This window comes from Halichoerus grypus, chromosome 8 (genome assembly GCF_964656455.1).
Source record: "Halichoerus grypus chromosome 8, mHalGry1.hap1.1, whole genome shotgun sequence".
NCBI classification, from domain to species: domain Eukaryota; kingdom Metazoa; phylum Chordata; class Mammalia; order Carnivora; family Phocidae; genus Halichoerus; species Halichoerus grypus.
In genome coordinates this window covers 57,018,279-57,034,988 of record NC_135719.1, presented here as the reverse complement: position 1 = coordinate 57,034,988, position 16,710 = coordinate 57,018,279, and the positions used below count along the sequence as shown (strand labels likewise).

General features: G+C 36.8%; 1 protein-coding gene across 7 annotated transcripts in view; it reads left to right on the top strand.

The window, feature by feature from the left end:
• TEX9 (testis expressed 9) overlaps positions 1 to 16,710 on the top strand; it is a 190,779-nt gene that overhangs the window by 123,234 nt on the left and 50,835 nt on the right. For 3 of the 7 annotated variants that reach the window (XM_078079301.1, XM_078079296.1, XM_078079302.1), the window contains exons 1-2: positions 13,770 to 13,849; positions 13,953 to 14,044. The exons of 2 other annotated variants lie outside the window; for them this stretch is intronic. In XM_078079301.1, the coding sequence (XP_077935427.1) occupies positions 13,823 to 13,849; positions 13,953 to 14,044 (119 nt within the window). In that variant the 5' untranslated portion in view covers positions 13,770 to 13,822. Of the gene's footprint in view, positions 1 to 13,769; positions 13,850 to 13,952; positions 14,045 to 16,710 lie in introns of those variants that run through there. 2 more of the 7 variants (XM_078079300.1, XM_078079299.1) reach the window with 2 other exon arrangements.

The following is a 16,710-nucleotide window of genomic DNA, read 5'->3' as shown; positions in this document are numbered from 1 at the left end:
ATTGAATTATGGAAGACTAGTTGTGAATTTTCAAGTTCCATTCAAAGTAGGAGAAATCAAAAGCACTGTTTGTTTGAAAAGTTTATCACAAAGTACATCCTATTTAAAAGTGACACTGTGTGGGGCGCCTGGGTGGCTCAGTCGTTAAGCGTCTGCCTTCGGCTCAGGTCATGATTCCAGGGTCCTGGGATCGAGCCCCACATCGGGCTCCCTGCGCTGCGGGAAGCCTGCTTCTCCCTCTCCCACTCCCCCTGCTTGTGTTCCTTCTCTCGCTATCTCTCTCTGTCAAATAAACAAATCTTTAAAAAAAAAAAAAAAAGTGACACTGTGAGAGACCATGTGTGCCATCCATGACTTGACTTAAAGCTGAGTCTTTTAATCACTTAGTAGGTAGCAAGTATTATTGAAAAACACCAGAAGATTGGTTTTACCAGGGCAGGACTTGAGGAGATCTCGGTCACGTGAGGGATGACAGATCAAAGTATGGTGCAGCTTTGCAACAAGATCTAATAATTATTGCACGTACATATTGAGATAAAGAAGATTTTGAATAATTACAGCTGATGCTCTGCTTTTGCTCAGGAAGGGTTATGGATTTAACACACTCTTGCCTGACTTAATCTGACCTTAATTACACAATATTTGAAGGTAGGGAACAGCTGCTGAAAAATACGTAACAAAGAGTAAGGGGTGTGAATGTGTCTTGTTGCTTGCTGCCAGTTGTCAGTCTGTTGAGGAAGAACATTCAGAAATTATTATCTCCCTCCGAAAATAGATTATATAACATGTTTAGGGACCCTAATGAGAGGGAAAGAATTTTTTTTGACTATTCATTTTATGTGTTAAGCATGACTCTTACAAGAAGTTGACTGTTCAGCAGTATATTATTGTATAGCATTAGTCTGTTTCTTAAAGCTTAAATTAAAAAATATTTTTTCTGATAATAATTTTAAAGGAAATCATTTCAACAAACAGCTTTTACTAAGGCATCTATATTTATCAGAAAATATTGAAGAGATAATACATATTTTAATAACAGTAGCTTTTTCTATAGGTGAAGAAAAAGTGAAAACTTTCCCTATTTGAATTTATGTTACAAAGTTCTTTGACAACTGAAGCTGGAAAGCACATTTAAAGTCTTTCTACTAAACTCATAACCAAGAAGAGAGAAATTAAGACTAAGCTGGTTTTTTCTCCTGACTAGACTGAGCTTGTTTTCTTTTTATCCACTTAGAACTACTTTAGGGGCACCTGGGTGGCTCAGATGGTTAAGCGTCTACCTTCGGCTCAGGTCATGATCCCAGGGTCCTGGGATCGAGTGCCGCGTCGGGCTGCCTGCTCAGCAGGGAGCCTGCTTCTCCCTCTGCCTCCCTCTGCCTCTCTCTCTCTCTCTCTGTCTCTCATGAATAAATAAAATCTTTAAAAAAAAAAAAAACTACTTTATACATCTTATTGTATATTTGATTTATTGTTTGCAATAAAATTTTATTGTTTGTTGAGAAGGACTCAGAATATATAAGCTTGTTTTAATGAAATTAATGTTTATGCTGTTGTTTTTCATTCTGGTTATTTACCTTAAAGAAAATCTGTTGAAAAATGAACAGTCACGTCCTAAGGATGCCAAAAAAAAATGTTTAGCTCTGGATATTTTTTATGCAAAAAATGAAACTAACAATTATTGCTCAATTCCTGATATCTCTATAGCACTACTGGGGAAAAACATAAAATCACATCAGCGCTCTAAATTAATAGAAGACACTTTTGAAAGATATAATCTATGACTTAAAAATCATGAATAACAGCTTCTTTAAAATTCATCTTAATAGAAAAGGAATCAAATAATTATTAGAAGAAGTTTTTGACCATGATTGAAATGGTGATTAAAATTACTTTTTTAAAATAAAATCTAATAAAAAGTGGGGAAAAAATCTAACAGAAAGAGATGATATGGTACAAATTTAAAGTGGCATACATGTAGAAAGCAGGATGAATCAATTCAGTTGGTCAGGCCTAAGCTTTGGGTTTTTGAATATGGACTGATTCAAGAGAAGTATACAACCATCGTTTGGCACCAGATTCCTCCAACATACTGTTGACAGTAATTGCCTTCCACTCATTCCCTTCTAACATGGTTTCTAATTCTTCCACTTTACTATAAATATCCTTCCTGAGGCCAGTAGCTTCTCTCTTGCCAAATCCAGAGGCCTTTTTTCAGTCTGCCTATTGCTCAATTTTTCCATGGCATTTTAGATGAGTAACCTCATATTTGTTTCATTTTGCTTTTAGAATTCTAAATATTATAAAAGTAATAGGTGTTCTTTGTAGTGAATTAGAAAATACAGATTTTTTTTTAAAAAAAGATATTCAATTTCCATGAACATTTTAGTGGAATCTTTTGTTGTTGTTGTTGGGTTTTGTTTTTGTTTTTGTTTTAGTGGAATCTTTCCTGGCTTTATTTTTTTAAAAGATTTTATTTATTTATTTGACAGAGAGAGACACAGCGAGAGAGGGAACACAAGCAGGGGGAGTGGGAGAGGGAGAAGCAGGCTTCCCGCTGAGCAGGGAGCCCGATGCGGGACTCGATCCCAGGACCTTGGGATCATGACCTGAGCAGAAGGCAGGGGCTTAACAACTGGGACGCCCAGGCACCCCTCTTTCCTGGCTTTAAACACATTTATATACTTGGCATATTTGTATCCTGAGTTGGGTTTGTTGGGGTCAGATATAGGAGTCATTCCTTCATTAGTAATCAGATGTCTCTGCCTTTGGCTGCACCTGCTTACAGAAGATACTATCCACTTCTGCAACGTCCTTCAAGTATTCCTCGGTGTTCCCAGGGGGTGTGTCTCCTGTATTTACAACATGTCTTATTTTAAGGGTACTGCTACTGTTCTGTGGGGTATATACCTCCCTCCCATCCAGCATCCTGGACTCTGCAGAACACCAACTTTGGCTCTCTAGAGCCCTTGAATTGTCAAAGGTGGGCTGAGCTCCAGAAGTAAAAAAGAAGAGGAAAAGATAAACCAGGAAAATGACTAATCAAACAATAGCCAAGTTAGTTATACTAATATTAGATAAAATTGACCAAAAAACATTATCGGAAATAGATTATTACATAATAATAAAAGTTTTGTTTCACCAGGACTTAAACTTTGTTTGCTTCTCCCACATTTCAATTCCAAAATGTCCTCCTTTTTCCACATTTAATGTATCTGAGGTCAGAAGGCATCTTGTAGTTAAAGTCAGACAAGCATCAGAAATAAAAAAGGTTTGCTTATAATTATCATTCACATTAAAACTTGCAGAATGGGTGTCAGAGGCATGGAAGAAAATTCTAGACAAAATAATGGAGCACTCTTAAAAAATGCTGCATAACCCACATTTGATGATATTATATGGAGATAATACTGTATGGAGGAGGATGGACATTGATGACTCTTAGTTGAAAAGTGATTCCAACAAGTCAAACCATATTGGAGGCATTTTTAGGAATATCTTAACCGATCTTTTTTTCCCACAGTTTTATTGAGAAATAATTTACACAAAATAAAACTCACCAATTTTAATTGTGAAGTTTAGTGAGTTATGGCATTATCTATAGCCATGTATCCACCACCACAGTTAAGATTATAGAACATTTCCAACAATTAAAAATACCTTGTGGCCCATTCCAGTCAATGCCTTCCTCCCAACTCCAATTCCAGGCAACCATTAATTTGCTTTCAGTCACTATGGTTTGCCTCTTCCAGAATTTAATATTAATGGAATCATGTAGTATATAGTCTTTTGTGTTTGACATGTTTTCATTTGTCTTGGTTAATTATCTAGATTGTCATGTTATATGGTAACTATTGGTTGAAATTTATAAGTCACATTCAAATTGGTTCTTATATGGTGTGAAGTAGGAATCAAAGTTAACTTTTTTATATGGATTTATAATTATTCCAGGAATATTTTTTTTAGAACTATCATTTCTCCGTTGAGTGCCTTTGTGCTTTTATTAAAATGTGTGGGTCTACTTTTGGCCTCTCTTTCCTGTTCCATTGATCTATATGTCTACTTTTTTTTTTTTTTTCAGTACTACATTGTCATGATCACTGTGGTCTTAATATCAGTGATATTGTGACTCCTCCAACATTGCTGTTCTTTCTCAAAACTGTTTTGGCTAGTGTGGTTTCTTTGTCATTTCATATAAATTTTATAATCAGTTTGTTAATTTCTATAAAAATCCTGCTGGGATGTTGATTGGAGAGAATTGATATTTTCCTAATATTGAGTCTCCTAATCCATGAATTTGTAATATCTTTACATTTATTTGATCTTCTCTGGTATCTTTCACCAGTGTTTTGCAGTTTCCAGCATATAGATTTTGCACATTTTTGATAGATTTATACTTAAGCATTTCATGTTCTTTTGGTGCTATTGTAAATAGTACTGCATTTCAAAATTCAATTTCCAACTCTTCATTGTTAGTATTTAGAACTACAATTAGTTTTTGTATATCTTACAACTTTGCTAAAATCTCTAAATAGTTCCATGGACTTTTTTTGGGTAGTTTATTTGGAGTTTTCAAATAGATAATCATGTCATCTGTTAATAAAGACACTTTTATTTTCCCCTTTCTGAGACTGATTGATTAATTTACCATATTGCACAGGGTGGGAACTTCAGTTCTCCAATATGATTATGAATGAGTGGTAAGAATGGAAATTCTTGTCTTATTCCTCATATTAGGGGGAAAGCATTTGGTTTTTTGTCATTAAATATGAGGTTAGATATAGATTGTTTTGAGATGCTCTTTATCAAGGTGAAGAAGTTCCTTTCCCCTCCCAGTTTGACGAGAATGCAATGTTTAGTCTTCCTTTAAAAAAAAAAAAAACTTCACAAATTAGGCATTATTAGTAGGAATTTTAGAGACATTATTTATTTAGACCTACATACATGTTTACCATCTTATATGCTTACTATTCTTCTGGCATCTCAAAGTGTTCTTCTGGTATGATTTTCTATCTTCCTGAAGCACATCTTTTAGAAGTTCCTTTAGTATGTGTATGTGAGCGGTGACTCTCTTGGGTGTTATTTATCTGAAAATGTCTTGATTTCACCCTCACTCTTGCAGTGTAGTAGTAGTGAGTGCACAGTTCTAGACTGAAATTCTTTTGTATCACTTTGAAGATACAGTAAAATCCCCTCAGAATATGATTAATGAAGATGAAAATTTCTTTGTGTAAAAAGAAGAGTGGGCTTATTGTGGAAATTAAAGAAATGAGTCACCTGAGTCTGTCTAGCTGGTTGGCTAGAAGTTTTAGTGGTCTGACTCTACAATTAAAATCTTTGCTCATCCTTTTTTTCTTTTTAATCTTTTTTCTTAAGATTTTATTTATTTATTTATTTGAGAGAGAGAGAGAGAGAGTGAGCACAAGCAGGGAGAGTGGCAGGCAGAGGGAGAGGGAGAAGCAGGCTCCCTGCTGAGCAGGGAGTCCTATGCTGGGCTGGATCCCAGGACTCTGGCATCATGACCTGAGCAGAAGGCAGACACTTAACCAACTGAGCCACCCACCTGCCCCTAAAATCTTTGCTCATCCTGATTGTAGTTCCGCACTACTTGGAGGTGGCTGTCTGATTCAAAATAAACACCAGTGGTGCCAATTCTGGATCCTGTCTCACTGGCTAGAACTTCCAGGATAGTGACAGCATTTATAGTAATTTATGGTAATCTCCTATATAGCTGGGGACCATTTAGTCAGTCTGATCAAAGGAGAATGGACTAGAAGAATACTGGCAATGAAGGACTCACCCTCCGCTTCTTTGTGTCCTGACATAACATGCTTACTTTTTCTCATAGGCCTTTACATCCTTTCTTTATCCTTCCGCATCCTCTATCTCATCCACTCAGAAGATAAAAGTTTATCCCACCTCGTTTGAAAATGGGGGCTAGAGAGAAGGCAGCCAATCATTAATGTTTAATTGGTGAGTAGTCATCCATCAATACTCAATCCAAATTCTCATTATAAAGGGGCTTACTATTCTGGGATTTCACTCATTATTTTACTGTCTTCTGGCTTCCACCATTGCCTATTAAAACATCTGCTTTCAGTTTAATTCCTTCTTTGTAGGTTGTCTTTTTTCTCTCTGGATGTTTTAAAGATGCTTTTAAAAAATCTTTTGGATTTTATATATATTTTTTTATTATGTTAGTCACCATATAGTACATCATAATACATCATTAGTTTTTGATGTAGTGTTCCATGATTCATTGTTTGTGTATAACACCCAGTGCTCCATGAAATACGTGCCCTCCTTAATACCCATCACTGGGCTAACTGATCCCCCCACCCCCCTCCCCTCTAAAACCCTCAGTTTGTTTCCGGAGTCCATAGTCTCTCATGGTTTGTCTCCCCCTCCGATTTCTCCCCCCCTTTGTTTTTCCCTTCCTTCTCCTAATGTCCTCCATGCTATTCCTTATGTTCCACAAATAAGTGAAACCATAGGATAATTGACTTTCATTGCTTGACTTATTTCACTTAGCATAATCTCCTCCAGTTCCATCCATGTTGATGCAAAAGTTGGGTATTCATCCTTTTTGATGGCTGAGTAATATTCCATTATATATATGAACCACAGCTTCTTTATCCATTCGTCTGTTGAAGGGCATCTCGGCTCTTTCCACAGTTTGGCTATTGTGGACATTGCTGCTATGAACATTGAGGTGCATGTGGCCCTTCTTTTCACTACATCTGTATCTTTGGGGTAAATGCCCAGTAGTGCAATTGCTGGATCATAGGGTAGCTCTATTTTTAACTTTTATAACAGGTCTAAGAATAAATTTTTAACTTCATCCTCCTTGTGATATTCTGTGCTTCTTGAATCTATACATTCATGTCTTTCCTAAATTCTCAAAAATTCTGAGCAATTAAATTTTGTAATATTGCTTCTCAACATTTAAAATCTGATTATATGTCAGATCTTCTCAGTCTAACTTCTATAATTGTTTAACATTTCTTTTATATTTACTATGTCTTTATTTTCTATTCATTCTGGATAGTTTTATTAGATATTTTATAGTTAACAAATTATCTGTGTAATATGTGACATTCAACCCATCCACTGAGTGTTTTTATTTCGACAAATATTTGTTTAATGTCTAAAAGCTTCATATGATTATTTATCACATCTGCTTGATCATTCCTGATAGTCCTTCATTGCTTGCTCATCACTATAACTTTATCCCTTATTTTAAAAAATATTTTCTAAATAGATATCCTATATTTCACAACTGATAAAATTTTGATATCTCACTTTCTTGGAGGTTTCTCAGGGGTTATATTTATTATTTCTTTTGATTTCTCACTCATGGAGACTTGTTTCCTTTATGCCTTGTGATTTTTGATGGTGCATTCACATTTTCTTGATCTTAATCCAGGAATCTAGGCTTAATTAGGGACATTTTCTCTGAAGAGGTTTTGTGTTTGAGTCTGCTGGGAGCCTAGGGACATTACCAATGTGGAACTATTTTAGCCTTTATCAGTTAGTTTAGTGGCTTACAGCAAGGGTCTTAGGTTCAGCTCCTCCATATTACTGTTGAGCTAAGCCTTGTTTTCTGAGCACAGTTCTTTTATGTGCATTTTCTTGGGTAGTCCATTTTATTCTTAACTGCCTATTTGCAGAATCAGTTTTGTTTATTTGAGGGGGCAGAGAGCTGGAGTGAGAGATGTCAGGAGGACACAGAAGGTTCCCTTACCTCTGCAGACTCAGCAATGCATATATGTTTATTTGTTTGTTTGACAGAATCTGGTTGTTGTACAGGATGAGGGTGCCCCAGATTATCTAGCTCACAATTCTGTTAAAGAAGAAGTCTCTTTTAGCTTATTTTTTTTAAAATACGGTTTATTTTTTAGAACAGATTTAGGTTTACAGAAAAATTGAGAATATAGTACAGAGAGTTTCCATATACCCTGCACCTAGTTTACTGTATTATTAACATCTTACACCAGTATGGTACACTTGTTAGAACTAATGAAACATTCTTGACACCTTATTATGAACTAAAGTCCATAGTTTATCCAGACTTCTTTGTTTTTTGACCTGATATATTTTTCTGTCGCAGGATTCTATATGGAATATCACTTTACGTTTTGTTGTCATGTCTCCACAGGCTCCTCGTGGTTGTGAGTGTTTCTCAAACTTTCCTTGTTTTGGAAGATCTTGATAGTTTTGAGAAGTACTGATCAGGTATTTTGCAGGATGTCCCTCAACTGGAAAATTTTTATTATGGTAAAATATATATATAACACAAAATTTACCATCTTAACTATTTTTTATGTATACAATTGGGTGGCATTAAGTACATTCATAATGTTGTGCAATGGTTACTATTATCCACTTCCAGAACTTTTTCATCATTCCAAACAGAAACTCTGTACCCATTAAAAAATAACTACCTAGTCCCTCTCTCCCCATTCCCTGTTAACTTCTAGTCCATATTCTGTCTCTGAATTTGCCTATTCTAGGTATCTCATATAAGTAGAATCATGTAATATCAGTCCTTCTGTGTCTGGTTTGTTTCACTTAACATGTTTTCAGAGTTCATCCATGTTAAAGCATGGATCCAAATTTCTCTGTGTATATATACCACATTTTGTTTTTAAGTTTTGTTTATTAGTTGCAGGAAGTTTGCTGATTCTTTGGAATTTTCTCCACAGATACTTATATCATCTTTGAATGAAGACATTTTATTTATTCATTCCCAATGTATACCTTTTATTTGCTTTTCTTGTCTTATTACCTTTAGCTATGATATTAAATAAGAATGGTGAGAGAGGATGTCCTTATTCCTGATCTTAGGGGAACTATTCAGTTTCTCACCACTGAGTATGGTGTTAGCTGTAGGTTTTTTGTAGATGTTCTTTACCAAGTTGAGGATGTTTTCCTCCAAGAATTTTTGCTGAGACATTTTCTAGCATAAAAGTTGTTGGATTTTCTCAAAAGCTTTTGCTGCATCAATATTTATGATCATATGATTTTTCTTCTTTATCTTTTTTATGTGCTGAATTACATCAGGTTTAGAATGTTGAATCATTATTGCATACCTGGAATAAATCCCCCACTTGGTTGTGTTGTGTAATTCTTTTTGTACATTGTTGGATTCTATTTGCTAATATTTGTTGAAGATATTTGCATCTATGTTCATGAGAGATATCAGTGCATTGTTTTCTCTTCTTATAATGTGTTAAACTGCTTTCACTATTAAGGTAATGCTGGACTAATAGAATGAATTAGAAGTGTTCCCTCTATTTCTATTTTCTAGAAGACATTGTGGAGAATTGGTACCATTTCTTCTTTAAACATTTGGTAAAATTCACCAATCAAACCATCTGTGCCTGGTGCTCTTTCTCAGAAGGTTACTGACTCAGTCCTTGACTATTCAGATTATCCGTTTCTTTTTGTGTGAATTTTGGTAGTTTGCACCTTTCAAGGAATTGGTCCATTTCATCTGATTTATCAAGTCTCTGGATATAGAGTTGTTTATAGTATTCTTTTATTATTCCTTTAATGTTCATGAGATAATTAATGATGATCCCTTTTCCATTTCTGATCCTGGTATTGTATTGCTTATATTTTTAATTTTTCTGTGGATTATGACATTTTGACATTTTAAAAAAATCTTTCTGCCTGGTGAGAGACTGTCCTTCCTGGGGCTAGCCAATTTTCAGAGATAGCAAAGGGCTCAGCCAGAAGCATGCCTCTGGTATGCAATCTTACCAATCCAGAGTCATATCTCCTTTACCCGTCCTGTACACCCCAGGAGGCAGTATTCCTCTGCCTTAATTGTTCCAGGACCAGATTCCACGCAACTAGGGACAGCCCCTATGCCCCAAAGCCTGCTGAAATTATTCAAACTAGCCAATCCTAAACTGCCTTGCCTTTTCTGTAGAAACCCCCAAAAAAGTTCTAGCCTAGGTTTTCCCTTGCTTCTGTTTTCTGTCTTCTTACCACCTAAGGCTTTCCTATGTAGTTTTGTGTGGCAGGCTATGCCTCCTGTTCCTCTCCTGTACCTCTGCTTGTGGTCATACCTGACTGATCATCGCATAAAATAGCACAGAATAGGTCATTTTATGTCTCCTTTCTTTTTGTTTGGTTAGCATGGCTAGAAGTTCATTGATTTTATTAATCTTTCCAAAAAACCAGATTTTTGGTTTCTGTGATTTTGTCTATTGTTTTCCTGTTTTCAATTCCATTGATTTCTCTTCTAATTTTTATTTCTTTTTTTCTCTCTTTAAGCTTAAATTGCTCTTCTTTCTTTCATTGCCTAAGGTGGAACCTTACATTGTCAATTTTAGGTTTTTCTTCTTCTCTAATATATGCACTTAATGCTGAGTATTCTAAGCACTATTTTTGCTGTATCCAACAAATTTTGATAAGATATTTTCATTTAGTTCAAAATGTTTTTTTAAGTTTCTCTTGAGGCTTCTTTCACTCATGTATTATTTAGAAGTGTGTGTTTTATCTCTAAATATCTTGAGATTTTCCAGCAACTTTTCTGTTGTTGATTTCTAGTTTAATTCTATTGTGGGCTGAGAACATAGTTGGTATGATCCTGTTATAGATTGACTTGTGTCCCCTCAAAAGATATGTTGAAGTCCTAAACCACACTTCCCGTGTCTGTGGGGGCTTGCCACAAGCCTGGGGTGAGTACCCCCAGGCATTCCTAGCCAATAGCATCACTATTGGTAGGCTGAGATTGACATGAGACAGTGTGCTTGGCCAATATGATGACAGTCTTTATGAGAAGAAATGTGAAGACAGAGACACTTGGGGAGAACACTGTGTGATTACAGAGGCAGAGATTAAAGTGATGCACCTGCAACCCAAAGAATGCCAAAGAGTGACAGCAACCACCAGAAGCTAGGGAGAGGCAAGGAAGGATTCTCCCCCACAGGTTTCAAAAAGAACACGGCCCTGCCAACACCTTTTTGGACTTCTATCCTCTAGAACTGTGAGACAATAAATCTCTCCTGTGTTAAGCCGCCCAGTTTGTGATACTTTATTACAGCAGCTCTAGGAAACTAATATAAATTCTATTAAATTTATTAATATGCATTTTATGGCCCAGAATGTGGTCTATTTTGGTGAATGTTTTATGTGACATTGAGAAGAATGTGTATTCTGTTGTTGTTGGAGTATTCTCTAAATGTCAATTAAATCAAGAAGATTGATAGTGCTATTCAGGACAATTATATCCTTACTGATTTTCTGCCTGTTGAAACTATCAATTATTGAAAGGGGTTATCATAATCTCCAAATATATTAATGGATTTATCTTTATCTCTTTGCAGTCCTTTTAGGTTTTGCCTCATATATTTTAACACTAAATTGTTTGGTGCATACATATTAAGGATTGTTGTGTCTCCGCAGAGTGTTAACCTCTTTATCATTATGTAATGCTTTTCTTTGTTGCTGATAATTTTCCTTGTTCTGAAGTCAGCTTTGCTTGAAATTTATATAGCTACTCCAACTCTCTTTTGATTAGCATTAGTATGGTGTACATTTTTTTGTCACTTGAACTTTTCATTTTAATAATTTATTTTTTTAATGTTTTAACAACTTGATTGATGTATTTCACATACCTACCATTCACCCATATAAAGTTTACTATTCATTGGCTTTTAATATAGTCAACAAGGTTTGCAACCATCATCACAATCAATTTTAGTACATTTACATTACCCCCACAAAAAACCTTGCAATCCCTTAGCCAATCTGCCATCATCTCTCAAACTAGGCAACCAGTAATCTACTTTTTGTCTGTATGTATTTTCCTATTCTGGACATTTCATATAATATGTGGTCATATTGGAATGGAATCATATAATACTTGGTCTTTTGTGAATTGCTTCTTTCACATTTCATGTTTTCAAGATTCATCCATATTGTAGTATGTATCAGTACTTTACTCCTTTTTGGTGCTGAATAATATTCCATTGTATGATTATACCACTTTTATTTGCCCATTAATCAGTTTATGATCATTTGGGTTACTTTTTGGATTACCTTACATATTCTGAATAATGCTGCTATATAAATATTCGTGTACTACTTTCTGTGAAGGTATATATTTCATTTTTCTTGGGTATATACCTAGAAGTAGGTTGCTAGATCATATGGTAACTCTAAGTGCAACTGCCAGGCCATTTTCCGCAGTGGTTGCACAATTTTATATTCCCACCAACAGTGTATGAGGATTTGAATTTCTCCACATTTCCCTCAACTCTTGTTATTGTTCATCTTTCATTTTATTTATGGTATCCTTTGAAACAAAATGTTTTTGATTTGATGTTCAGTTTATTGATTTTTCTTTTGTGGCTTGTTTTTTGTGTTATATCTAAGAGATCATTCTTAATTCAAGGCGATGAAGATTTTCACCTATGGTTTCTTTGAAGAGCTTTATAGTTTTATCTCTTAAGATTAGGTCTTTGATTCAGTTTGAGTTAATTGTTATACCCAGTGTGAAGTAAGGGTCCAATTTCATTCTTTTGCATGTGCATATCCACTCATCCCAGTACCACTTGTTGAAAAGACTATTCTTTCCCTCTCTGAATGGTCTTGGCACCCTTGCCAAATGTTGACCCTTGTGAAAATTATAAAAGGAAACTTTGCTTAGAATGGAGTCAGGAGCCCAGTAGGGGGCGCTCTCAATCTCTACCACTTGACAATTAACAAATCCAACAGGAAGAGACAGACTTGCACATGGATACACTTTATTATCCCGGTAGGAGGAAGAAGGGTGTTCCTCATACCCTGGCAACAGCCCAGCCAGTAAGAGACAGTCACAACTCAGCCAATAAGAGACTGTCACAGCTCAGCCAATGGAAAGCCAGTATACTTCAAACTCCCAGTTTATTTCAATGGACTGTTGTTTGTAACAGCTTTCCCAACATCCCCATTTCCTGTATAAGAGCAGTTCTCGCCTTTGTTCTGTGGGCTTGCCTATAGTTCTGCTGCAGCTTGCTTGTTCCAGATTGCAATTCTCTGCTATTCCCAAATAAACCCATTTTTGCTGGTAAAATAACTGGCAGTTTTTTGTTTTTTTTTAAGGTTAACACCCTAAATGTGAAGGTTTATTTCTGAACTCTTAATTTTATTCCAGAAGAGTTGGCAAATTTAACTACTTACTGTTTCAGCCACAATCCTAATCACGAATTCACTTCTCATAGTAACTCTATGAGATGGGCACTATTCTTACTCCCATTTTATAGGTGAAGTAGCCAAGATACAGCGTGATTTACCCAGACCATACAACTAGTAAGTGGCAGAGCCAGGACCTGAACTTAGGCTGACTGATTTGAGAGACCGAGCCTTTAATCATGCTATAAATAAAGGTGAGAAATTAGAACTTAGAATTCCAACGAAGAGTTCATTTTTTAAAAAAAAACAGGTGGAGGTCGAAGTGGCCAGTAAGTTTGGAAAAGCACAGGAGTAGGGGCTTTACTAGCTTGCTTCTTACTGAGTTTTAGAAACGGACCTGCCTTCCTTGGTTGAAACCTTTCCAACCCCAACTTAAGAATTTATAAATCAACGCACTAGGTTGGCTCCTCTGGCTACTGGGGCAGTTCAGAGCGGGGGTCGCCCTTTCGGCCCACACTTAGAGCTGCGGTCCGCCCCCTCCTCAGCCCTCAAGCCCCACCCCAGCCTCAGGCCGCTGTCCGCGGAGAGCCCAGGAGTGCACGGAGTCTGCGCTCAGGGCGCTATGCTGTACGGGATGCGGTAACTCTCGCGGGAAGATGCGTTCGTTGCCTCGGTAACAGCGTCGCGGTCGCGAAAGATGGCGGGGCGAAGTGTTGGTCCCCGGGTCAGTTCAAACAGACTCCGGGGTGGCGACTAGCTTCTCAGCCGGCCAGAGAACGCGAAACCTCATTTAACTTCGGGTCTGAAAGTCTCTTTCTCTTTTACAGAGACGGAACGTTTCAGGCACTCCGGTCCCGGCGCGAGTTCAGCAACCTGCTGCGTCTCGACCGGACCTCCTTGCCAGGGAGGAAGAATATAAGTAAGAAATGAGGCTGTTCAGGTTTTCCTTCTTTCTTTTACCCAAACGAGGTTGCTTGCAAGTACTTTCCTGGTGATTGACTGGATCTTTGGGATCACTCATTGTTCACCATTCTCTTTTCAACATCCTGTTCGCTAGTCCTCATCTTTTCTCCGCTAACTTCTTATGTGTTTGAAAGGGGTGAAAATTTATCCCAAGTAAACATGTTCGTCAGCAAAATGATACTGCTAGAGGTGATTTGGATAGTAGGAATTGCCAATAGTTCAGTTTCTAGTTTAAGAAAATCCACTTAATTTGGAGCTCTTGAAGTTTGATTATGTAAATTTCTCATAGGCTTGGTTTCTAAATTGAAAGCGTGTTTCCTCTCAGTGCAGTTGGAATTCCCGTTCTCATCTACATTTGGTGGAGTTAGGAGGAGGATTTCCTTTACTTATCTGCTCTCAGTGTAATTACACCTATTCTGACAACACGTGCTTTCATTCTTGGACCATTTCACTCGTCATCCCCAGTTTTCACACAGAAGCCAGAGTAATCATTTAATTTGATCAAGTCAGTACTTTGCCTGAAACTCTGCAGTGGTTCCCCGTTGCACTTTAGAAAGTCTGTTAGATCTGGCTCCTGTGTCTTGTTTGAGCTGGTGCCTTCTCTTTTTTGCCTACCAGTCTCCAGCCTCATTGGCCTTTAAGGTTCTCAAGCTTTTCCCTTGAGGGCAATCATACACATGCCTTCCACCTGTAATGCTAAGAGTGGTCTTCCTCAATTACGTTAAGCTTCCCAGTTACTCTTTTTTACTCACTTATTATTCTTTGCAGTTAGCATAATGGTTCCACATTCATTTGTTAGTGTACTTTTTGTCTGTTTACTCCACTGGTCTGTAAATTCTTTAAAGTCAGAGGCCAAGTCTTTTGTCATTGCATATATCCTTACAAAATTATATTTTAACAACTCATTTTCTTTATAATTTACCTAATTTAAATTAAAATTTGGGAAACATAGCACTGATTCAAATTGTTAAACATAGAGTTACCATATGGTCTGTACTTAAAGCATATTTATTTGTTTATTTTTATTTTCTGACTAGTTTATTCTTTTTTTAATTCAAGTTAGTTAACATATAGTGTAGTATTGCTTTCAGAAATAGAATTTAGTGATTCATCACTTACATACAACGCACAGTGCTCATCCCAACAAGTGCCCTCCTTAATACCCATCCCCCCCCCAGCCGGTCCCCTCCAGCAAACCTGGTTGTTCTCTATATTTAAGAGTCTCTTATGGTTTGCCTCCCTCTCTGTTTTTATCTTATTTTATAAAATTAAAGCATATTTAAAGTTAAAATGGAACTGTACTATCTTTTGATGAACTAGGCACTTGTTAATTTGCCATAGCATGTAGGAAGGTAATCATTCTCCTCTATTTAATGAAATGGGTCTGTTAATCCAGTTCAAGAGTGTACTTCAGCAACTGATCGCTTGTCCTTGCACAGGTCTGAATTAGCTGTGCTCAACCCCAAATGGTTATTTTCATTACCATATACCAAATATCACCAAATACCTGCATTGGTTAGGTTAATTCATTTACTTAAGGGTATATTTTGCACCTGGCTCTGGTATGTTGTTATGGCCCTGCTTAAAATCTTCTTAAAGACATCTACAGGAGCTATTCTATTTCAGCAGAAATCATTTTGTGATAAAGATGGCCAGTTGTTACTTGTTCTGTTATCTTTACTCCAGTGTGCAAATCTAGGCATATATGAACAGAGTAGCTCCCAGGCTCAGCCTGAAGTTGTAGATTACTTCTGTGCCATGCAGAAGAGTAAAATGTCTGGCTGTTCTTGTAGGTAAGAATATGAGTTAATAACAGAATATTATGCCACATGTTCTTGGTATTAATCATATATGGGATGTCTTCAATCAGCAGAACACAGCACTTCCTGGGGATCCCAAGCCACAATCTTCTATAATCAGCTCCTGTCGAATATTTGGAGGAAATAATCACTATCTGAGAGGACAGACTACAGAATATGCTAATGGCTCAAGTCAGTAGGTTTTCCACGTTTCATGCCTATGTTATAAAACCAGAAAGCTAAAAAATAAGATTATGTGACCTCTGTTTTAATGGTCTTGATAGCTGGTAGGATAAGCCCCACCCCTCCCCACACCCCATGCCCATAAATGCCAATTACATTGGATTTATAGATTAATTTGCAGAGCACTGGCATCTTTATGCTGTTGAATCTTTCCTTTCATGAATATGATACATTTCCATTTACACAGGGGTGGGTGTGGTTTTTTTGGTGTCCTTTAATATTTTATATTACTACATTAAGCTATCATGTATATAATCTGTTTCAAGGTGTCTTGTAGTTTTTGTGGCTGTAATGAATGGCTTTTTTTTTTTCTTAAATAGGCTCCATGCCCAGTGTGGAGCCCATGCAGGGCTTAAACTCACGCCCTGAGATCAAGACTTGAGCTGAGATCAGGAGTCAAACACTCAACCAGCTGAGCCACCCAGGTGCCCCAAGAATTGCATGCTCCACTGACTGAGCCAGCCAGGCGCCCCACCTTGCATTTTTTATAATGACAGTTACATCATATGCAAATTATGATAGTGTTGTCTCTTCACAGTTTCTCATGCATCTTTTTTTTTCTCAATTTAGTTAGGACCTC